The following is a 24,734-nucleotide window of genomic DNA, read 5'->3' as shown; positions in this document are numbered from 1 at the left end:
GGATAGGCTAGAGCCTCTAGTTTGTCCATGTCCTGCTAACACCTGCCATTGTCCATCATTTAAACTATGGCTGTTACAGTGTATGTGAATGGCGTCTCACTACAGTTTCAATGTACATTTCTCAAGGAAAAACAAGGCTGAGCATCTTATGTGCTGATTGGTCATTTAAACATCTCTGTCTGTTCACTTTATCAGTCCATTAAAAAAATACTGAAGAGTCATTTGTTCTTTAACTACTAAGTTTTAAGTGTTCTGTACCCAAGAGTTTTGTCATATGTTTGTAAATATCTTCTCCTGTTCTGTCTCTCTGTCTCTGTCTCTGTCTCTGTCTCTGTCTCTGTCTCTCTCTCTCTCTCTCTCTCCTGTGCTGGAAATGAACCAAGGGTCCTGAACACATTAGACAAGCACTCTCTCACCAATTATATCCTTAGCCCTTATTTTGTTGGGACAGGGTCTTGCTATGTAGCCCAGGCTGGCCTTGGACTCTAGACCTTCCTGCCTCACTCTCCCGAGTGGGGGGAGTGCTGTTGCTACCTTTGTGGTTTTGATGAAGTTCATTTATCTCTCTCCTCCTGACCCCGGTGGTCCCAGAGACTCTTTAGATATGTGGCCCATATCTGTCGTGATAAGGAAAGTGGGGTGGTGGCTCTCAGGCACAAATGAAAAAAAATGAACTTACAGTTCACAACAGGGGAGAAATTATTTATAAAAGCATCATTCACTTGATAGTATAACCTTTGCTGGAGTATACAAACTAAGAGCGAGCCACAGACAAGTGGTCATATTTAGCTGGACAGATCCAAGGGACAGAATAATGAATGAATGAATGAAACAACCTCAAAGGAAACAATTTAATATTTGTGCAATTTAAAGTATGATTTGTAATTGAATAGGTATGTCTGGAGTATGCTGAGGCAAAACTTCCAAATCAGCTTCATGTAAAGCAATGCTGTGGATGATTCCGGGCTGTGAAAATCTGGCTTTTGTGGTTCGAGTCTTGGAGCAGAGAGACCGGGAGGTGCGTTCTGCAACGGCATTGACCCAGTCCCTCCAGAGTTCGCATTTGACTCACACAGGTATGTTCCAGGGAACGTAGGATCCAGGTTCATCTCTTGGAATCTGGGAGGAAAGAGCAAATTTGGATGCTTACAACCTAGAAACATGCTTGTGACTTAGGTTTTAAAAAATTAACAGAAGATAGTGAAGGCAAAAACCACTGCACTCAGCCTGACTCAGGGGAAACATAAATCTGAGAGGATGAGCCTTCTGTTCCCCTTGAGTGATAAGGACCCGAGCACACAGGAGACCAAGCAAGGCTGAGGGAAAGATACAACCCAGGGCCACAAGTTCAAGAGCCATTCCATCCCTCCTGTGTGCCCTAACAAGGTCCTGTCAGCTTTTCTTCCATGGAAAAAATCCACAGCGGTGGGTTAAAGAAACTTAGCCATAAAGCCAGGGGACAGAAATGACGGACTTTCCATTTTTTTCTCTTGAGTGTAACGTACCATTTTTGTGAACTTATCCTCACAGGCCATTCGGATCTTCTCTGGAGTCAGTGGACTCCCGAGCCTCAGTGGTCTGGAGATGCCTCTCTCCTGCCGTGCCGCGCTCACGGCCTCATGGATGGCAAAAAATACCGAACATCCCAGGAAGACCCCAGACTCTCCCAGACCCTGGAGAAAAATGAGCCATGGAGATTATGACACAAAGTGCCCCTTCCTCTTTGAACATACAGGCATGCGTGTGTATATATACATAACGCAGTATTTGTTAATTATACACATATATAACCTACAGAACACCATAAGTAAATTGTTATTGGGAAAGTCATTTAACCACTGATCCTAATATTCTTAGGATTCTAGCTTAAGAAAATGGTTTCAGATGGAGCAAGCACATACAGGCTGTATGTATGAAGGTGGCGGCTGTAATATACAAAGTCAAACGTAATCTGATAGTTCATGTTAGGCAGGTTGGGAATATTTGAAGCATTTCACCATGCCGTTAAGTTACTTTCCAATGAGAATGTTTAATAAGGACTCCTGGAAATCACAGTAAAGACATCAAACAACCAAGCAGACCAACGTCTCTCCACCCTACAGTTATCAAGTAAGCATGGACTTAGTCATCGAACATAGCTTACCTTAGATGAATACAGGGTGTTGGAGTGTTCGGATGGGGGCAAAAAAGAAATGTGCATCTCTGTGGGGATGTCACAAATGGCAGGGATTTTGTACTGGCTTGGGCCGCGGCTATACAGAACACCCTGAGGAGAGTAACTCAGCTCCTCTATCGTATAGAGTCCCATTCCTTGAATAAACGCCCCTTCAACCTGAGAGAAAAGAAGGGATTACTACCCATGAGGCAATACACCCAGGAGCATTTCAACTGCATGCTGCTTGTCTGACCTAGGAACTGCAGTTCAAAAGGACCTTCCAGGGTGAACCAGAGTGTCCCCAGGAGTCCCTCTAAAAACATTTCTCTATATCCCAAGTCAGAGGACTGGGTTTTAGTCTTGGTTTAGCCATTGGAATGATACTCTAGAGGAGTCCTCCAATAAGGCAAATGAAACCCTTCACAGACTGACCTCCAACAGACCCAGCCCACTAGGGTAAGATTCTCAGGTGACTAGCAGGTAGATGTTTCCTCTTCAGACCTCACAGAAGCTTTTGCCCCACAAACAGGAAACAAGACAAAGTAGTTACACGTACCTGGCCTATGTCAAGGGCTGGGTTTATGCTGTTGCCAACGTCCATCACAATGTCTGTTCTGATAGTCTAGAAAAAAAAAGATGAATGCAGATAACTCATAGAGAAGAAGCTGAGAAATGCCTCCTGCCAGGTATGAGATAAAGTCTTTCTTTGGGCCTACCATGTTATTTCATGATAAAGAAAGTAACAAAAATTTTATTATGTGACTAAGTTTATTATCTAAAAGCTTCTGTTTTTTGGCATAGGGTCTCATGTAGCCCAGGTTGGCTTTGAATGTGATATGTAGCCAAGGATGACCTTTAGCTTCTGATTCTCCTGCCTCCACCTCCCCATTGATTAAAGGCATACGCCACCATGCCTGGCTTATGTGGTGTCAAGGATTGAACCCAAGTTCTCAGACATCCTAGACAAATACTCCACCAACTGAGTTCCGTTCCCCGTTCCATTCTGCATTTCTTTAAAAAAAAAAAGATTTATCTATTTTTATTTCATGCTAATGAGTGTTTGCCTACATGTATGTGAAGAGACTCTGACTAGCTTGATCGTGGCTGGCATGGCTCTGGCAGGCCTTGCCCTGCTAAAAACTATTAGATTACATTCCTAAAGCTAGTCCCCAAGGTCTATTCCCTTATTGGGCCACTTCCTCCTCCCGAGGCTGACCACCAAGGTCCAGCTGTCAAAATATTGAAGTCCAGCAATCAAAATCCCCCATTGGCTACCCTAATCAATACTTCATCCTAACATGGGGTTTCCCCTTGTATATGTATAAACCGCCATTTTCGTATGGGCCATGTCTGTCTTCCCTCTATCTAGAGACAGTCCTTTGTCCTCTGGGACAAATACCCCTTCTCTCTTTTTCCGGTCCCCTTCTCCCTCACCTCTGTCTCCTGTCTTTGTCTCTTATTCCCTGGGACAAATAAATCTTCTCTGTGCTGAGAACTTGGTCTTGAGGGTTCTTTTCCTTTCATATGACAGTATGTATGGCCCCTCCATGCATGTTTGATGCTCATGGAGGCCAGAAGAATGCCATATCACCCGAAACTGGGGTTACAGATGGTTGTAGGCCAGCATGTGGGTACTAGGGACCGAACCTGGATCCTCAGCAAGAGCAGTCAGTGCTCTTAACCATCTCTCCAGCCCCCACACAAATACTCTCAACCCCAGATTAAGCACTGTTTGTTTTCCAAGGAAATAAAAGCCTTTATTTGCTTTTGATTAGCTTCAAGCTGGATGATGCAAGAGACTAAATTTAATCTACCACAACACACAGTGAAACAACAAAAGCCACTATCTTTGGTCCTCAGAACCCCGTTGCAAAACTCTATGGCTCCTATCCAAGCTCATACATGGAGTCTATCCAGCTCAGTGACATTTACTGACCCATGGAGTTCAGGAAGTGTCAGCTTACATTTTGCCGGTGGGGACAAGAACAAACCCACCCTTATGACTTGCTTTCTGATCACCTAAAAGTGCAGAGGACAGCAGGCCCTGCCTGTGTGCTGGTAACATCTCTGTCCTCCAACAAGTCTGTAGATTCTTTGGCGTGAATGATGGTTTCTACCATGCTAACAGACTCTGTTGATGATTGTTAAGGAACAAAGAGAACACACAGCCGGGCGGTGGCGGCGCACGCCTTTAATCCCAGAGGCAGGCAAATCTCTGTGAGTTTGAGGCCAGCCTGGTCTACAAAGCAAGTTCCAGGACAGCCAGGGCTCTTATACAGAGAAACCCTGTCTTGAAAAAAAAAGAAAAAGAAAAAGAAAAAGAGAAAAAGGAAGAAAGAAAAGAAAATGCACAAGTTTTCTTATTTGGTCTCAGACTTGCAACTAACAATTTTCTGCAGAAAATTAGATAATGATCCAAAATGTCTGACTTCAATAAAAGCTCAGATAATTACCTTTCTTTATTGTAAGACACAATTAAATGAAAAGTTCTCTTTGATACTACTTAGCCTAATGGCTCTTCTAGGAGACAAGTGGCCTCCACTGGAGATGAAGAGGGGTGCTCTAAAGTCGAATGCTAGCGAAGGTTCTACTTTTCAAAGACATGGGCTAATGGCTCTCTGTCACTGTATTTGGATGGGACTGGAGAGCGGGTCTGGGCTGTGGTACCCTACTTCCAAGAGAGTGCTTAATGAACTCCTCCATTTGATATTCACAGCCTGGGCATGCCCCTCCTACCAATCTCTGTCAAAGCCAGTCCTCGTGACCACTAGGCCAAGCAGAAACAGTGGCACACCACTCTGAAACAAGATTAGAAAGGACTGTGGCTTCTGCTTCCGATGTCCTCCCACATGTTTATGTTTTCAACCTTCTTTGGGGTCTGTACATCTCTGGGGAGTCAGCTGCTGTGACCTTGGGGCACTAAGTGGACAAAGAGATCATTCAAGGGAAGGAGGCAATTGCTAACAGCCATGGAGAGGCCACAGCCTCTCATTAACAACAGTGTGATGGAGCTCAGAAGCAGATTCGATGACTGTAGGCCCCACTCAGTGCCTGGCCATAGCCTTGTGAGAAATCCTGAACCAGAGTTACCCAGACAAACTACATTGACCCAGATGCTTGGCCCTCAGAGGTGGTGTGAGCCAATATGCATTTACTATTTCCAGTTGCTAATTTGGGGGCAATTTGTTAGATGGCAATAGGTAGCTAATATATAGAGGTAGGTTCAAAATCTGGGACATTTTTCAGGCAGTTTTACCAACATGAGCATGGCTAAGAAGCAGGCCTCCAGGGAGGACTTCTGGCTGTGGAATGTTAGTTTAAGGTGTGTTACATTCATCTAGGCTGTGGGCTATTTGTTTAATGATGCAAAGGTGTGTTGCATTCTTTTATTTTGCGTTTAACTCTGTGAAGCTGTGTTACTTTGCCTGTCTACAACACTTGATGGTTTAATAAAGAGCTGAACAGCCAATAGCTAGGCAGGGTAGGGGTATGCAGGACTGGAGGGCAGAGAGAATACATAGGAGGAGAAATCTAGGGTAGAGAGTGAAGAGCAAGAAAAGGAGAAGGAGAGGAGGATGTCAGGGGCCAGCCAGCCATGGAGTAAGAAGGAAAGAAAGATATATAGAATAAAGAAAAATAAAAAGCCCAGAGGCAAAATATAGTTAAAGAGAAATGGGATAATTTAAGTTAGAAAAGCTGGCTAGAAACAAACCAAGCTAAGGCCGGGCATTCATAAGTAAGAATAAGTCTCCATGTATTTATTTGGGAGCTGGGTGGCAGACCTCCAGAGAGTAAAAAACAAACAAAACAAAACAAAAACAACAACTACAACTTCTGGTAGGCTGTCACATGCTGGCCTTTTGTCTATGGGTGGTGCCTACTCTGAGCTATCAATACTGCACATGTCTTAAAACTGTTCAAACACACAAGCATCTTGAAAGAACCTCCTGATGCAAGAGCTATCTCTGTAGGCAGCAAGGGAAAAGACCCCCCTGTTGTTGCTGTGAGAACAGAGGCTGGGTTAAAAAGACGATGGAGGATTGAAAACAGCAGTGTCTGGAACACTGAGGATGCTGAGTAAGAGGGTTTCTATTTGGGGATGAGACAACCAAGCTACATAGACAGAGGAGGGACAGGTCATGGGGCTGGTGATGGCAGCCTCACTGCCTACTCTCCAGCCCTTTGCCTAAAGTCCTTAGGGAACATAGGTGAAGAGCCTCTGTCCTTCCACACATCCCTATGCCTAATGCAGCTGACTATAACAGTCTAAGTTGTAAGGAAGGCTTCTCACAAGAAACCTCCACCAAGGAGACCATTCCAGACCACTCCATAGTCGGGAACTAAATATCAGGTAACCAAGGAAGGCTGCAGTTACAGTCTGGGTGGCAGGTAGGAGACTTAACTCTCTGTTGTGGTAGAGCTGCACGCTGGTCATGGAAATATAAGTGAATGGAACATAGTCGAATTGAGCCCCAGCAAGACATGTGTAAGGCTGGCCACGGCCATGCCAGTCAGGGGTGACAGCCAGCAGACAGCCAAGACCAGCAGCTAAAAAGCATGTGTCGGAGATGGACAGAGGTGGGTGGGGCCTTCAACCACCCCAACTGGGTGGGCAGCCTGTGAACATCTGCCTGGCTGGGCTAGAGGGACATTGATAGTATGTGAGGATCTCCCATTGACTCAGCCTGTGATACTCCTGGAGAGCTGACATCTCATAGCAATTACCCAGACTTCCTCCAGCCTCTACCATCATGGCCTTGTTAAAACCAAGGAAGTTTCCTGGCCTTTTCCCTCTTGGAAACACCTCTACTCTGAAGAGCCTCTCACTTCCCAGAATGCCCCACTGTGCTGTAATTCTCTTTGTAAAGCTTCCTTCGGCTTTACACACAGTCCGTGTCTGTAATTGTGAGACAACCCAGAGCCACTGTCCCAGGTCTATCTTTGGTAACTATGAGTGTCTAGCAGCTTAGGTCCCTGTGTCAAAAGCATAAGTGGGTCCAGAAAGGTCCAGTTCCACTAAAACAAACAAGAACAGAACCCTGAACCGACAGCAGGTTAATTATTACTGTTCTTAGCTCTGAACAAGACCAACACATAGGAGAATCTAGACAGGGATGTTTCCACCAACTTTATATTTGAGGGCAAAGGGATTCAGAAATTAGTTAGCATGGGAGAACTCTCAGCATAGTGTGGGACAGCTACTCTAACCCAAGAGTCATGCTTGGACTGGTAGTCCTTTACCTCAGTCCCAGTCCCCCCAAAGAGATACAGTCTGAGTTGGAATCCAGACAAGTAAGATATCCTAGCAGGGAGGCTCAATAAGGGTATATATCATTTCAAAAATAAGGCTATACTTTAAAAATATATTAAAGACATGGTAAATAAAAAATTATACATGATAACTATCTAGGAATATAGACACAAAAGGTATTTGGAAATATCAAAAGCTAGAGTTTGCTCCTGGGTAGGTTTGAGTGCAGATTATCACTACACCAGCAGCTTAGTCACATGGCATTTGTGAGGGCTACTGCAATCTCATTTGATGTATCCTCGATCGTTTATTATTTAATGGCCAATGAGTGTTTTCTTTACCACTGAAGGTACAGGAAAGGAAGCTGAGTCCTTGAAGCTGGTGTATGTGTGTGTACATGAGTGTGAATCTACACCTTGCCCCCCAAAAGTATAAGATGGCACTTCAGCTATCCAAGGAGAGGGCCTGGCTGGCCACTGCCTGTCCTGAGGTGGCCCTTGGACCTTATTAACAAGCTATGGATACCTGTGGTGTCCTTCAAGAACATCACACTAAGACACTTCTCATAAGGGGTCAGGATTGCTATTTGGGACAACAGTCTACACAGAAGCCCTCATCAGGATGTTTTGAAGTGATTTCTTTCCTATTTCCAGTAAAAAGAAAACACCTAAGAAGAAGGACTATTGTTTTCCACAGAAGACATTAAACACTAAGACAACTGACGAGTTTCATTTTTTTTTTTCCCTAGTAATACAAAGAGATCACCCTCAGGGCAAATGCGTGATGCTGCCGTCACACAGTCAACTTCCATCCAGTAGGCACATGTGTGGAGTTTAAGCCTCTCACAAGTAGTCAGAAGACATTCCCAGGTGGTACTGACCTTATGGTTCCCAGTCAGACAATCTATCTCAACCTCTGAGCAGGCAGCTCCATACACAAAATACTCAAAGGGATGGCCTTCCCCCTTCTCCCAGTTCATGTCCGACTCATAACCCCTGAAAAGAAACAGAATTGTTGAGGAGCACTGTTAAGTGATCAAATCCTGCCATCACAGACGATGATGATTAAAGCAGCCCAAAGGGAGCTGTGCCACTCACATATGTACAGGGATATGCCAGCACGTAACACATGCCCAACAGATGTGTCCAATAAATACCTCTTCTATGGTCATCAGATTGGGGGTTCAACCTGCATCTTAAGCCAAACACTGTTTCAAAGGGGCTTATCTGCCTGCCTTTTCTCTCTCTGGCTCCAAGATTCAGAGTTCTGTGTGAGGAATCAGGCCGGCTGGCTCCCACTGCTGGCACTACCAGGCTCTCTGCTTGCTCTATCCCCCGCTCTTTGGTGAGAACACCAGGTGAATGTCAAATAAAAGAAGTCTAAGCCAGCAGCCTGCTAAGTCCTCTCCTCTGTCTTCCCTCTCTCCCACCCTGGAGGAGGCCATGAAAAACCCTTCCAGTGTCTATTCCTGATAGGCAGTTGGAGTCCCAGGCAAAGTGAGGCCATGAGCTGAGACCCTGCCCTGTCTCGGCATTCACCATGAAAACATTCAACAGATGGTTTCCTAGAGGCTGTGGTTCTCGGGGCTCCACAGTTAGTCTCTCTCTCTCTCTCTCTCTCTCTCTCTCTCTCTCTCTCTCTCTCTCTCTCTCTCTCTCTCTCTCCTAATACCAGAGGTGCCAATCTTATTTTTTGGCTTAACTTTCATGTTTCTTACCTTTAGGGATAAATTACATTTTCAACAAAAAGCCACGGCTGTGGATTACAAGCACTAAATCCCAGAAAGCCACATCATGGCCACAGTATGATCCGAATCAGCACTCAATTCAAGTTCACCTGTGTGAACCATTTTCTCCAAAAAAAAGGTCTTTGGATCCTTGGGCGAACTAGCAGCTAAATGTTTCTTCTAACTGAAGGGGGTGAGTCAGGTTAGGGGCCAAAACTGCAAATAGAACTGAAATTCTTCCTCCAGCTCATACTGCTGTTTTCCATGACGTTTGATTGAAGGGACAATTTTACCTGAAGTATCCAACAGCTGAGAGACTGATGCTCTGGTCAAAAGCAGTCTGCGCCTGTGAGGGAAGAGCAGAACATGATATAATGAGGATTCCTGAAAGAATTGCTCAGGAGTTTTGTATAGCAATAACAAGGAAAGCCCCAAATGAACGTTTCCTGTCACCAGCCTCCATCTACATAAGCATTCATGGCTTGCTGTGTGTAATGGCAGCATTTGATCAATGCACATGGTTGTCATAAATGTCTGCCACGATACGTTATGCTCATAAACTGAACTATAATGGCCACCCACGTCCTGCTTATGAAGGGATCCATTCAGCCATCTGGAAAGACTTAGGCTATTAACGTGGCCAATTTTGGGACACAATGGTTGGATGTTTAATTTTATATTGTGTATCTATAACAGTTTCAGTTGAGTGGAGTGATTCTGCTAATTGTGCCAATGACATCCAATGGCTTCCTGTTTGTGCGAGTACATACGGTCGACTACTAAACAGAAAACAAAGGTTAGATCAAAGACTCAAAAGAGATGGTGAAAGGTGCGGCGTTATGGAAGAAGGCGGGCTCAATGGCAGCGTCTGCAGTGGATGGCGAAGGAGGGTGTGGTCCTGAGTTACACCTGGATGCAAATTTTCTCCAGACAGCCATTTTCAACCCTCTGGACTCAGGCCACACCAGGCAGGGGAAGAACAATGATGTCCAGAGCAGATTTAGAAGTTTCATATTCCATAATAATAATAATGGTTTTTCAAGACAGGGTTTCTCCGGGTAGCCCTGGCTGTCCTAGAACTCACTCTGTAGACCAGGCTGGCCTTGAACTCAGAGATCAGCCTAACTCTGCCTCCCAAGTGCTGGGATTAAAGGTGTGTGCCACCCAGCTTATTTCATAATCAGTCATTACGTAATGAGCCTTTATGATATAGCAGGAGCTTTTGGGTGAGATACAGGTGACCGAATCGAGCCACCAGCATCTAAGCCCGCAGGCTCATGCTGAGCAACCTCAGCCCTGGAATCTTTCCAAGCAGAACTCTACATCATACTTTGCCAAACCTGTGCTTTGATATTACAGAACTGATCATCTAGAGCAGACAGCATGACAGACAGCTACACCAGGGGGTTGTGAATGTATGCTCCATGTTGTCTAACGCTTACCAATCGGCCATTTTGAAAAGTTAGCTAGTTGACGACAGACTGCGTGTCTTCTCCAGCTAGACTGCCAGCGTGTCAGGAAGCAGGCGAATGTTTCTAGTCCACTGGTGTCTATGACGTGTCTAGAACACACCCCACGCTTGGTTTCCTATTTGTTTTTTATAAGTTATTTTATTCTTATGGATATGGGTGTTTTGCCTGCATGTGTGACTGTGCATGCACAGACTGGAAAAGGGTGTATGATCCTTTTCATAAGGAAAAGATCCCTTGGAACTGGACTTACAGACAGTTGTGAACTGCCATGGAGGTGGTGAGAATTGAACCCAGGTCCTTTGGAAGAGCAACAAGTCCTCTTAACCTCTGAGCCATCTCTCCAGCCAATGGTCTCCCATCTCTAAATAAGTGTCTACCTGAGCTTTACAGAATGATTTCAGCATTTTTTGTTTGTTTGTTTTTGGAAGAGTGACTCCAAAGGAGAAGAACACACAGCTATTATCCAGAAAGCACCTAGATCCCACAGGATGAAACATTCATTGACTGCAGTTCAGGGCAGGAGTTGTAGCGTGGATGCCATCTTTGTCTGTAACAGAAACATACCCGGGCACACCACTTCTCTCACGACAAGTGGATCTCCATGTGCCACGTGCAGAGGGGCCTTTTGACTGTCATTATGCAATGACAGTGCCTTGGAATCCCCCGTTCCCTAAACACAATCCACGCCTACTTCCCTCCCCTCTCCTCTCTCTCGCTAGTTTCTATGGCAAACCACAGAGAACCAGTGAGTCTCACCCAATCCTTCCACGTTCCGTGAGGATTCTTGTTGATGATGGGTTCGAGGCGTTTTAGAAGAGTCTGGCAGGCATCCTGTAGGTGATTTTAAGATACAATTCCAATAATGTCATGAGAACAGCAGTGTCCAAACAACATGGTGTGTCTGTCCTCCCACAGTTACCTCGGAGGGACACAGGAGCAAAGAGACACTGGGAGTCAATGCAATAGAGGACGACAAGAGGGGCTTTGTACAGGGATGCTCGTAGGAGCGCGCCTGTCAGACCTGTGCTGGTCTGACAGGCAATGGCCTTACACACTACACTAGGTCAACACTTAATGGAAGGACTGTTGCACACCACCAAACACTGGTTGCAAAGCCTTAATGTTCTCGGCACATTTGGTCAGGCTTCAAGAAGCCAGAGTGAGAGGGGCTGGAGAGAGGGCGTCACCCAAAGGCCCTGGCAAGAGGCAGGAGTCTGGCTGAACACAGAGCGGGGAGATACTGGGGTGTCTGGGGGTGGAGTTAAGAGGACTTTGCTGGCCAGTGAAGCTGCGGGCCCAGAACCCCCTGAGTGTTCGCTGTGTCGCCCGCTGGGTCTGTGCGCCTGCCCTGAACTGAGGAGACGTGAGGGACGAGTGACCCTTCGCGTCTGATCTCCAGCTATGGATTTCGCCCCGAAGGGTTCATGACTGATGTTGCTTTAGCAGCGGGCTTTACCTTTACTGCCAGTCCATTGAGATCCGCCACCACAGACCCTCCAGAGGCATTAGCGTTGGGGACGGTTTCTGTGCTTGTCCCACGCAGGTGGACGCTGGACATCGGCATCCTTAATTCACGGCTGACCACCTAGAATTTTGAACGTAAGTTTCTTTTCGGACACTTTGGTTAGTTGCAGACCTGTGCACATGCCCGGCTGGCACAGCCCACGTGTGCAGCCCTTATATACATGACAGGGATGAAGAAGCAGAGCCATGAACTCCTTCAGGGACAAAATCCCCCTCTCTTCCAAAATCCTGGTAGCTAGTCTGGACTCCAAGTTTCAAACACACTTTCTTTTCCGTTGATTTTCTCACATGAAATAACGTCAGGCAAAGGCTTCAGGCTAGTGCAGGGGCGGGGGGAAAGCTTCATTTACATCTCTGTATTAATAAAAATCAACACTGTCAAGCTATTCTCACCGCAATACTTTGCAAAATTCTAGCAAAGGGGCCATCCATCACTTTAGCAGGAGCTGTCTGGTTTCTGTGCACAGCCCTGGACACACCGCAGGAAAAGAACACCTCTCAGAAAGGACGTGGGTCCCAGGAACACGTGCACCACAGAGAAGGGAAGGTGCTGGGGCTGTGGGCCAACAGGGGCCTCCACACTTGTAGTGCTGGAGAAAATCATTTTAGTTGATTCCCAGTCATCTCTCTCTGATTAGTAGGATGCTTGATAGAGTTTGTCCACAGCTAGTCCAAGAACACAGGCATCCTGAGCCTTAGAGGCTCAGAAAAGCATCTAGACAGAGTCATGGGCTCTCAACATCATAAGATCTTTGGCTCAAGAAGGAAAACACTAAAATCTCACTGAAAAATTGAACTAGAGAACTCTCAAGTGCTAGCAGCATGAAAAACAAAAACGAAAACAAAACCCCCCTACACATCCCAAATCCCTGTAATTAAAAAAAATCTAAATTACATCACTTGAGTTACTTTCATTCACCTGGAAAATAATCTAACTATTTCAACAGTTCATCAAATTGAGTGTTAGTGGAGGGCACAATGCAACAACATTTTATGGAAAACAGTTTAGTAACATGTGTCAAGTCATTCCAAATACTCAGACCCCATGATCCAGTAATTCCTCTCCTGGCGAGTCATTTTAAGGAAACAATCATTGAGAGGATCCTAGGTTTATTTTGAGAATTATTCATTAAATAGTTCAATAACCAGGGTAGAGTTAATTACAAATACATCCCCCATGCGGCCATCAAAAGCCATGATTGTTAAGAACGTCTTCTGCTTGTCTGCTCTGTTTTTGAGACAGGATGTCACTCTGTGGCCGAGTTTGGCCTGAGTTTGATCCTCCTGCCTGAGCCCCCAGGGTGCTGGGATTTTGGTGGGCACACCATACCTGGCAATTGTAAAAAAAATTGCAACAACAGGAACCAGTGGTCATTCTTTGTAAGGTTGGTTGTGAAAAACATGGCAATGAACAAAATTACACCAGCAACATATTAGCGATTTTTATAATAAGAAAATCAGACAAAATCGAAGGACCCTAACACAGAATTGCTAATAAACACTAGCTAGAGATATCAAGTCTGATTTGTGTTACTGATTGTTCAGAGCCCTTAAGATTAAAAAAAGGGCAAGAAACATTACAATCCATCAGAATTTACACATTTTTTTCACCACCCAGCAAAAACTCAAAAAAAGGACAGTTCGGTTGTCAGTACATCCAAAAGCAAACACGCGTCGTCTTTAACAATAAAACAAACCCGTCTTTTGGCACACGCTTTTCTAGCATCCAGTGACAAAACTGACTTGTTTACACAGTTTCGGCTAATAGCTTAAAGCTTAAGCTGTCAGTTTTACAGCGTCCTACCCTTTTGTTTTGGGACAGAGAAATATGCCCACAGTCTTCCCTCGTGAACACATCTGTGAGGACATACTCACCAGAATCCAGTGTTTGTGTTCTTACCTGAATCATTTTAGTGTGGACACCCTGCCCCATCTCAATCCCACCGTGAGTGACCAGTACAGAGCCATCGAGATAAATGTGAACCAGGGCAGCTGCCTGAGGAGGGGATGGAAAGAGATGAAGCAGAAGAGGCGCGGACCTGTGTCAGGATATGTCGCCTCAACTAAAACACCTTCCACCCCTCCTCCTGGCCCAACCAGAGCCAAGGCAACGGCAGAGCAAGTATTGCATGGTGATCACCTCAAAATGCTAATCCAAATAAGGTGCACAGAGACCATTCATTGTTTGGTTGCAAAATGACCCTAAGTCAGCAGTTCCCAACCTTCCTAATGCTGCAACCCTTTGATGTAGTTCCTCATGTTGTAGTGACCCCCCCAACCATAAAATTATCTCATTGCTGCTTCACAACTGTAGTTTTGCTATTGTTATGAATTGTAATATAAATATCTGACATGCAGGACATCTGATATGGGACCCTCAGAGGGGTCACGACCCACAGGTTGAGAACCAGTGACCTAAACCATCTTGGCACAGAACTGTAGACCCCTGGAGTGGTCATCTGGCTGTGCAGTTCTTCTGGAGGACACAGAAGCAACTGAGCTGAGCATAGAATTAAAAGCTCATCACTCAGAAGCAGCTAGACAAAGTAAATGCATTTTACCACTGACGAGCATGTGGCTTCTTCCAAGTCTTACTGGGCTGAATTCACCTCAGGGTCTAATTCATTGTTACCTGTGGTTGTTTATCTAAATTGCCAACTAGAAGGGACCTAGAACCACTTAGGAGAGAAATCTCGGGACATACTAACCGAGGAGTCAGGAGTTTGTGTTGCTTGAAGTGGGGAAATTAACCCTCACATGGGTGGCACCATTCCAAAGGGGGTCCTCGACTACAGAGAGTGAGCAGAGGGCCATCACTCACTGCTGCCTGCTTCCTGAATGTGGATGCAGGGTGAGCATCTGTCTCGAGTTCCTGCCACTATGATGGACTGTGCCCTGAGCCACAATAAACCCTTCCTCCCTCCACCGTGCCTGGCTTAATCTGGGATCTGTAAAGATCATATCTATAGAACATTCTGATGATAAGGTAATTTCTACTCCATAAACGTAGAATTCTACCACGACTCTATTACTGAGATTCCTTATAAGCAGCCCTGGTCACAAGCCAAAGTTCAGGAATTCCACATCAGTCACCAGATAAACCCACACAAAGGACTGCTTTTCTAGATCAACTCTTTGCCCACCAGAAGGACTTTCACATCCACATGTGGTCTGTGGACCACACCTGGAAAACTGCCCCTTTATCAACAGCCAAAAGTGTGTGTTACCCTGGTGAACAAGCTGAAATCACTGCTATTCAAGGAAGACACTTATGACAGTGAACACAATCTCCATTTTCCTGATCAACAGGTGAAAACTAGTGATGTCTTGACAAAGGCACTCAGTGCCCAAACAGGCAGTCTTAGAATATCAAGCCATAGTAATAGACCTAAGGACTCTGCAGAGATGCGACAGATTGTGTTTATGTGACCCTTGGAGATACCATTTCATGTTCCCAGCATTTCTTCCCAAATAAAAGATAAGGAGTGGACTTCTCTGCCAAGAGCCCAGAGCTGGCTGCCTGCACTGTGGGGCCAGACAGAACAGTCACTCTGGGTTTTGGTCTATTACATTTCACAGTACTCTGGCAAGGACGGATCCTAGGTCATCCCTTCATATTGGACATAATGCCTCAGATGTACTAGGTGTTCGACATCTTTGATACATGAGTTCACGAGAGCACAGTGATTCGACGTATTTCATATATGTTTTGTATTTTGTCTCCTTGGCTCTGGTGAACGAGGGTGGGATCCATAGGTGAACTTAGTATGTGTGGCTAAGCTACAGTTACACTGGGTTTCATGTGTTCTCCACTGCATGACCCTGCTGGTGAGAGCATACTCCCTGCAGGTCCAGGACAGCCTCTGTGTCAGAGGCTGCTGAGTAATTTGTTCCACGTGGTGTTGCAAACTCCTCCGGCCACTAAAAATGTCAAATTTGGTTCCTTTAAGTGACACATCACAGGGCCCACTGTTAGCCTCACAAAAGATAACAAAACTCCAGCTGCAAAACCAGCCCAAGGAGAGTGCTGAGCCAGATGGGCTCTCCGATATATAGAGAGAACTTCGTCGGCCTGGTGAGAAGTTAGCTCTCATCCCAAGAGTCCTCAGATGCCTCAGCCAGGCCACAGCTGGGGCCCTACTCTATGCCACTGTGATAAGCCCTGGAAAGGTAGAGAGGTTGACTAGATGCCACCTGCATCCTTCAGGGTTCACAGTCTAGAGCTGAAAGTACCTGTAGGTGAGGTGCATTGGACCCCCTGAGCAGCTGGGTGAGAGCTGCTTCCGCACTGTGAGACGATGAAGATGTGCGTGCATATGGAGTTAGGCATGCTCAGGTCAAATCTTGCTCTGCCTCTCACAAGCTGGCTGACTGACCTACAGCTATGGGAACATGTGTGCAGACAGTTATTCCCCTTCCCTGCAACCTATGCGTGCACACTTTTTGCATTTTAAACAAAGGGTCTGTGCACATAAACCTGAAATGTTGCTCTGCCCAGGGATGGGCTGAGAGGAATTCCTGGAGCTATCCATGTCCTTAACCCCCCCCCCCCCCCCATCAGTAAACAACATCTTGAGAAACAGATTGCTAGCCCCCTGTGTCTCCTGCCAGAAGACAGACAGAATCACCATCGAGATGAGATTGAGGCCAGCCAGCACAGACAAACCCACCAGTCCAGGCTTGTGTGTGTGTGTGTGTGTGTGTGTGTGTGTGTGTGTGTGTGTGTGTCTGTGTGTGTGTGTGTGTGTGTCTGTGTGTGTGTGTGTGTGGCGGGGGCAGTGCTCGAGTCTCATTCCCAGTTCCCTCCTCTATTTGCTTTGCTGCAGAACACAGCCTTTCAGGATGTGCTTTCCAGCAGGTGTTCTGTGTGTGACAGATCCCCAACCCTCCACACAGCCCTAAGCGAAGCTCTGAAGCACAGCGATCCACACCTCCTCACAGCTCTGAGGAGGAAGCTGCAGTCCTGGCCCTTGCCTCATCTCTCCTAAGGTCAACTGACTCCCACCTCACTTCCATCTAAGGGTGCTTGGGGGAGACAATCTCCAGAGCTGCCTGGACACCAGGGTCAGTCTTGGCCTGGATTCTACCAGCTGTGGAGCAGTGGGCAGGGTTTTGAAACTCCCAGAATTTCAGTGTTCTCACCGTGAAATGAGAACACAAATTTTGTAGGTTTGCCTGAGGGTAGAGTGAGACAAAAATCTAAAAGATTTGTTTTATTTTTATCTGTGGGTGTTAGATACACCCACATGCACACACAAACACGCATACATACTACTCACATGCACACACACACATACACGCACACATACATGCATACTCACCACACACACGAACACACACATTCATATATAACACACACACACACACACACACACACACACACACACACACACACACACACCACTAAGAGGACACAGAAGATTGCTGGATGCCCTGAAGCTGAGTTACAGGCAGCTGTGTGCTAAACAGCATAGGTTCTGGGAATTGAACCCCATCCTCTGCAAGAGCAACAATGGTTCCTAACTGCTCAGTCACCTCTCAGTCCTGAAAGGAAATCTAGGCAGACTTATAGCACAGTGGGTAACTGGTAATTAGTTTTCAAATGACCTTTTGTGAAGGTTCTGGTGGAGGAATGAGAGCAGACTGCTTTGTGGTGGCGGAAGTACTACACAATGGCCACCATTACCCACCAGCAGCCTGACATGCAGACCCATGACCTCCATCTCAGGACTCAAGAGGATCCACGACTGCTCCTCTGTGATTCTGTCTGCTCAAGGACAGACGGCCTGGCTGATCTTTATGCTAGCTTCCAGCTGGGTGGCCATACATTTATCCCCCAAATTCACTGCTCACAACCGTTTTCCCAAGGGGAGTTTCCCCTCCCTTCCCTCTCAAGAATTGCGCTTCTGTCTTTGTCCTCAACCGTGCCTCTTGACTATCTCCCTCGTCTGAGGAAATCTTGTGCAGATGGCTGGGTGGGGCTCTGGGTTCTCCGTGTTCAGTTCCACCAGTGCCAACAGGCAAGGGGGGAGGAGCGACAGCAGGGCAACCACGCGCGCGCCCATCCTCTGAGCCTCCGCGTGCTGCTTAAAGCTGCGTGCAGATGTTCTCAGGATGATGCCAAGCTCAGCTGGGTCAGTTAGGTGAAAGGATAGAGATGGAGAGAGGGAAGGACCTTCCTGCCGACGGCTCACGGTCTTCTCTGCTCCTTCAACACACAGCATAGGGCTCCGAGGGAAGCCTGTCTCACAGCCCCACCCACCCCTGGTTACTCCTCGATGAGACTCACCCAAAAGGAGAGGAACAGTCAAGTGACGCATCTCTGTGTATGTACAATACACACACACACACACACACACACACACACACACACACACACACACACACACACACGTTAGATAAGGAGTCCCCCTCCCTACTATACAGCAAGCTAGAACACAGCAGTCCTTCACCAGTGAGTACACACAAGTTTCATTCAAAACCAGAGGCGGAAACAGTAAGTGAGGCTTAGTAGCTAAGCAAAGGCTTCTCTAGTCAGCTAAAGGAGCTACAGCAATACTTCCCAGTCTTCCCTCTTAACAGTTATGAGGAGAACCAATTCCTAAAAGTTGTGTTTAAATAGTTAAATAATTTTCTCTTCCAGGTTTAGTTGACCCTTACCTAGCAAGGCAAGAGGGCCCCCGGTGCCCCACAATTTCCCATTTCTACTTCATGTCTAGAAACACGAAGTCACAGGGGCTGGAGGAGGAATCTCTTACTGGACAACATGAACATTCGGGGCCCTGAGCAGTTATGGCAACTGCTTAGCACCAGCCAGGAGTAAATCATGGTTCCCCCACTTCCCACCAAGAATGCTTCTGCCCACAGTGGGGGTGTAAGCAGACAAGCTCCTGTGTTCCAGAGTAATATAAGCTTTGCTGAGCACAACCTAGGTGGGGTTTAACACAGGGCAGTGCTATCCTATGGCTAATCCAACGTGGGGGACAGTTCTTCAGTACCTTCGTTCCCAGGCCTCTGTCAGGTGACAGCCCCACCTGTGTTTCAAGAACTGACCTGTCCCATGGCTACTGAGCCAAGACCCACAGGAAACTTCAGGGGAATCATGGCCAGCCCCCTCTTCTTCCAGGAATTCTCTGCATTGAATTTCCCTACAGCTGCTTTCCTCAGAGAGTAGGAAGACTTGGCCATGCATTCTCTCCAGCACTCAATGAGGGTCTTGGCACTGAGCTCTTGCTTGTAGTGGGTAGTGTCGATTTCCTTGTACATATTTATGGTTCGAACCTACCAAAGGAGAGGAGATTAAGAAGTGAGGGGAAGCTCAGAAGACATAGTCTTGTCCGCCACTTCTGCTCTTCCTGAAAGGGCCAACCTACGTTCCGCCTAAGTGTTGCTAAAGCCATTCTCAAAGCACGACATCTTCCTTGTCCTCCACTCAGAACCCATCAACTGTGCTTAGACTCTCTTGTTTCTATGCTACTCTTGTGCAAGTTTATAAGACGAATCCTTGGCCTCTATTCCCATGTATCTCAGTATGGCCCAGGTATGTTCCCGACTCTTGGTTCTTGCATTTGTGGGCATCTGTTGAAAGGTGCCTGGGCTATGCAGCCTGGGTTATTTAGATGCTGTGGTGAGACAGGACCACTTACTCCCAAAGCTAACCAGCAGGGGTATTTGTTTAAATATAACTGATGGCTAGGAGGAAGAACACATGAGATTACTTTGTAAATTCTCGGGGAGATTCATGCATGTGTACAACACATTTTAATTGTTTCCATTACCCATTTCCATTTTTAGTACCCCACCCACCCACCCTGTCCCTATCCCCACCCCCATCCCCATCCTCATCCCACTGAAACCTTTCTGCTTCCCAAGCTCCCTGACCTGTGCATTTTTTGGTGTGTATGAACAACTATACATAATGGTTGCTTGTGTAGACATGGGCAAGAGGTTATTTTCTGAAGCATGCACAACTGACTAGTGGCTACAACACTGAAGAAAGCCGATTCGGCAACCATTAAAAGTCCCTCAAGGCAGGGTGAAGCCTCATGAGCTCCTTCCAGGATCCATGATGAAATGCTGACTGGCTCAGTCCTGGGCAGGTCTTATACAGGAAAGCACAAATGAGCAGATTCTATCCCCAGATGTCTGACGCCCTGAGTAGACTGTTATTGTCTACCCAGAACTGGCAACTAAGCCCCTCAGTTAAGAGCAAAATACACCAAATGCCTTATATTCCTAGTTGAGAAAACCCTCACAGTTATGGCCAGCTCCTTCTCCAAGCAGACAGGGGCCATTATAAACACATGCTCTCCCCGAGCAAACCCTCTAGCAATTGCTCAGGCCCCTGTGAGAGGAAAAGTGGAACTTCACGCAATGTGCCATTGGAGGGAAAGTAGAATTTCAGAGACCATTCTCGACAGGAAGGGATGTCTTTGTGTAATTCCCCTCCCCCTCCCGCTACCAAACATGACAAGGACAGAGGCTGTGGTCAGATGGCCAGGAAGAGAGGGACAAGGACCCTACAAGTTTGAGGGACATAGAGAAGATGGCTCCTACCTATAGTCATAGAGTTTAGTGGTAAGAGGGGGAAATGCAGATGAACGGAGGGCTTGGGCTCTCCAGGCCTCCTGGAGCAGAGGCAAAGAGGCATGTGTGTGTGCGTGCGTGTGTGTGCGTGCATGAGTGTGTGTGTGTACGGTGTATACGTGTGCATGTGTGTGTGCGTGTGTGTATACGTGTGCATGTGTGTGTATACATGTGCATGTGTGTGTGTATACGTGTGCATGTGTGTGTATATGTGTGCATGTGTGTGTGCATGTGTATGTATACGTGTGCGTGTGCGTGTATACGTGTGCATGTGTGTGTGTATACGTGTGCATGTGCATGCGTGTGTGTGTGTATACGTGTGCATGTGTGTGTATACACGTGTGCATGTGTGTGTGCATGTGCGTGTGTGTACGTGTGTGTGTGTGTGTGTGTGTGTGTGTGTGTGTGTGTTTTCCCGGGTACCCCTTTTCATCCTTTGTCTTCCCTGCCCCAGTGCAGAGGAGGCTGAAAGAGGGGGAGACAGCTCAGCATGTTTCCCTACCTAACTCCGCGCTAGAACCTGGGGTGGAAGAGGCACCAGGGAGGGAATTACCTTTGCTAATGAATGAAGCTGAGGCTGAGGCAGCCTAATGACTGAAATGACAGACCTGTGACCGCTTCCCCGAGATGCTAGGGAAACAAGGAAAGGGGTCCTGCGATGATGGTGGCTACACCCCTGCTGTGGTTTGGGTGTGGTTTCTCGTCCAACGACAGGGACATCTGCCGTGAGCTTCTCAGTATAGTGGTGTTAAGATGGTGAATGCTTCAGAGGTGAGGCCAGGCGGGAGGTGATGTCCTCTCCAGAGTCTCAGCACTTCTCTTGAGACCCTGGTTACTTCCCAGAAGACTGAGTTACTGGCAAAGAGTGAGTCTGATTGCCAAAGCTTTCTCCAACCTCCTGTCTTGCCACGTGACCCCTCTGGGTAAGATCCAACAATGTCAGCTGCTGCTGTGCAGTCATCAGAACCAAGCCAATGTCAGCACCATGGCCCTAGACTTGTGAAGTCTGAGTGAAACGGACCTCAAGTGTGTGTGCATGTGTGCATATATACACATGTATATGTAAGCATATATACATATGTATGTACACACACACACATATATAATATATATATATATATATGCAGACATTTTGTTATAGCAATACACAATGACAATACAACCTCAACTAATGGGAACTTCTCACTGACCAGATGAAAATCACACTCTTAAAAATAGTGCTTCCCAGTTTTTTTAAGGTGGAGCATGAGCAAGACAAGGACCACTAAACTTGGGTCCTGACTGTTTTAACTAGTTGACCGGGCAAACTCAGGCAAATCATTTACTCTCTGGAGGGCCTCTCTAATTCTTCAACCCGAATCATCCCAAGCATTCCCAGCTCAGATAGTCAGCATCTTTCATGTGCGAGACTCAAGGAGGGTTACCTGCTCGGGGGACAGGCCGCACTGGACTGCCACTTCTGTGATACAGGCTTCGGTGATGAGCCCTGCCTGAGGGAAGCCAAACCCACGAAAAGCCGTGTTGGATGGAAGGTTGGTTTTGCAGACCCAGCCCCGGCAGCGTAGGTTGGGAAACTTGTAAGCGTTGTCCATCTTCAGAAGTCCCATGTCTATCACCTGGAGAAACCCAGAATGGATGTGAGAAGACCTCAGCCTTCTGTGCATGTCCTACCGTGCAGACACCTCACAATGAAACCAGGCTGGAAACAGCACCCCTCTTCACATCTCAGCAAAAATGCTGAAAGAGGTGACACCCCAGTTAAATATATTTTGTTGTAAGATAATTTGAAAGGATTTGAATTATTCTCACTTATTACCTTTAATTTTCACACTTTAAAGCAAATGCATTTTTTCCAAGTTCCAACTATTTCCAGAAGGCTTGGACATGTTTATAGCTCCCAAGCATTGGACTTATTGAATAAAATAGTGTAGAAATTTTAAAAGGAGTTCTGGTGTCTGTTTTAATGCATGGATACTCAACCAGAAGAAATCATTCCGTCTACCAAATGTGGATACTTAGCAATGTCTGGAAATAGTTTTGGCTGCTAAGATTGGGAGGTAGCATGCCAATGACATCTGCAGGCCAAGGATGCTGGTGACTATCTCACAATGCACAGGGTAGCTCCTGTTACACAGTTGAAAATATCCATAGGGTCAAAGCTTGGAAAGCTTGGTCTAGTGCTCACATCTAGGTATGGGAAGCATGGAGAGGAAACACAGACGCGAGCTTGGCCAAGGTCTCTGGCCTTCACTTGTGGTTTTCAGGGAGTAACTCTATGCGATTCTGCAGTGAGAGTCTCCATACTTTCAGTAAATGTTACGTAAAGAGTGTATAGTTCCTGGCTGAATCATTTTATGTAACACTCTTTGGAGAAAGAAAACTTCCTTTAATACACTTACCCATGATGACTCATCCAGAGAGTGCCCTCCATTGCAATAATGTTCCACGTCCAGGGCCAAGATTCTGCCATCGTTCATGAATCCAGCCTGGGGGTGGGGAAGGGAGGGAGGGAAAACTGACTGTTGATACTGGCTTAAGAGGTCAAGTCCATATAAAGTTTGCTTAGTCATAGTTTGGAAAGGCTTCATGGAGTGAGGTTTGATAGCTGTTTCTTGGATATGGAGCTGGCTTAGAAAACACTGTGTGGTAGTCAGTGTTAATTATCAGTTCAATAGATCTAGAATTGCTATGAGACAGGTGTCTGCACATCCCTGGGTGGGATCATCTTGACTGGGTTAACTAAAGTGGGAAGACCAACCCTAACGGTGGGTGGTACCATCCCCTTGGCTTAGGTCCTAGACTGCATCAAAGGAGACCAGTAGCTGAGCACAGTTCTCACGGCTTTCTTCTTCCTGACTCTGTGTGTGTGCTGCAATGTGAGCAGCTCCTGACGCCTTGACCGCCTCTGTGATGCACAGAACCCTCTAACGACAAATCAAAATAAGTCCTTATTCCTTTAAGTTTATTTTAGAGTGTTTTATCACAGCCCCAGGAAAAGTAAATAGTATACTGTGTTAGCTCTCCGGCTATCTTTGACATGGAAATTAATCAGGTAATGTGTGGAAGTAGAAGCAGATGATCAACACGAAGCAAGTGCCCTTGAGATAAATCATCAACATTACTATACAAATATTAATCTCATTTCTTGTCCTCACACTTCTCTCTGTCACTGAACATCACTGCCATGGTGATGGCCTCTGTAACTATGGTCTGGTCTTTTTAATAAAGGCACATTTAGGTGAAGGGTATTTCTGTTTCAATGTCCTGTTTTCATTTCTCCCCCAACACTTAACACAAACAAGATCATCATTTTCTTCCCAGAATGCTCACTGCTTCCATATTTTTTTTTCTTTTAGAAATCTCCAGGCTGTGTTCTGTGGCCTTTTTCATCATGCGGTTCTAAGGTTTTCAGCAAATACTAGTCTATTTTCTACAGTACACTCTGGAGCTCATCTGTTCCATATCCTCCAACCATGTCTCAACTCAACTGCTATCTGTCTGTATTCATCCCACCTTCTGTGGCCACCTGCTCATCTTCACACTCTCAGGCCATCCTGTCTGCAGCAGTCACATGAGCCTCCCATAAGTACTTACCCAGTTATGGTACGTGACTTATCAACAATCGACTGAGTCTCACTGTTCCGTGTGAGGCCAAGTTTAAAGCCGTTATTCTGGGGCTTTTAGCCTCCCCTAGGCTGGCATCTGGGCACACAAGACTCCCTTTCCTAGCTATCCCCACAGCTAGGCGGCAAAGTCAGTCTCAAAGACATCTAGACAGAAGCCAGGCCCACAACATACAGGTTTGGTGCTTGATATATCATCCACCTGAGTATGCCTTTGCCTATGGCCTTGTGCAGCTGGCTCTGTGGTGGACTCCTGTACGGGGCTCCAGTAGAACCCTCAGGGATGATGCAATATTCCGTGTCTACATGTGCAGTATGGTAGTCAACAGCGACAGGTGGCCACTGTGTACTTGAAATATTGTGTTAACGCAACTGTAGAACATTGTCTTAGTTTAAC

At 46.3% G+C, this 24,734-nt stretch overlaps 1 protein-coding gene across 1 annotated transcript in view; it reads right to left on the bottom strand.

The window, feature by feature from the left end:
* Positions 1-837: 837 nt before the first annotated feature.
* Aox1 (aldehyde oxidase 1) overlaps positions 838-24,734 on the bottom strand; it is a 75,758-nt gene continuing 51,861 nt past the window's right edge. Inside the window, exons 24-35 of the mRNA XM_052749505.1 lie at positions 23,114-23,200; positions 22,139-22,330; positions 19,182-19,409; positions 14,029-14,124; positions 12,061-12,189; positions 11,361-11,435; positions 9,426-9,478; positions 8,287-8,401; positions 2,712-2,777; positions 2,144-2,332; positions 1,506-1,673; positions 838-1,119 (exon numbers count right to left, since the gene is read on the bottom strand). Of these exons, the coding sequence (XP_052605465.1) occupies positions 1,069-1,119; positions 1,506-1,673; positions 2,144-2,332; positions 2,712-2,777; positions 8,287-8,401; positions 9,426-9,478; positions 11,361-11,435; positions 12,061-12,189; positions 14,029-14,124; positions 19,182-19,409; positions 22,139-22,330; positions 23,114-23,200 (1,449 nt within the window). The 3' untranslated portion in view covers positions 838-1,068. The remainder of the gene's footprint in view (positions 1,120-1,505; positions 1,674-2,143; positions 2,333-2,711; positions 2,778-8,286; positions 8,402-9,425; positions 9,479-11,360; positions 11,436-12,060; positions 12,190-14,028; positions 14,125-19,181; positions 19,410-22,138; positions 22,331-23,113; positions 23,201-24,734) is intronic.

This window comes from Peromyscus californicus, unplaced genomic scaffold (assembly GCF_007827085.1).
Source record: "Peromyscus californicus insignis strain IS unplaced genomic scaffold, ASM782708v3 Scaffold_21__1_contigs__length_65335640, whole genome shotgun sequence".
Taxonomy (NCBI): Eukaryota; Metazoa; Chordata; class Mammalia; order Rodentia; family Cricetidae; genus Peromyscus; species Peromyscus californicus.
This window is presented reverse-complemented; position numbering and strand designations above follow the sequence as displayed.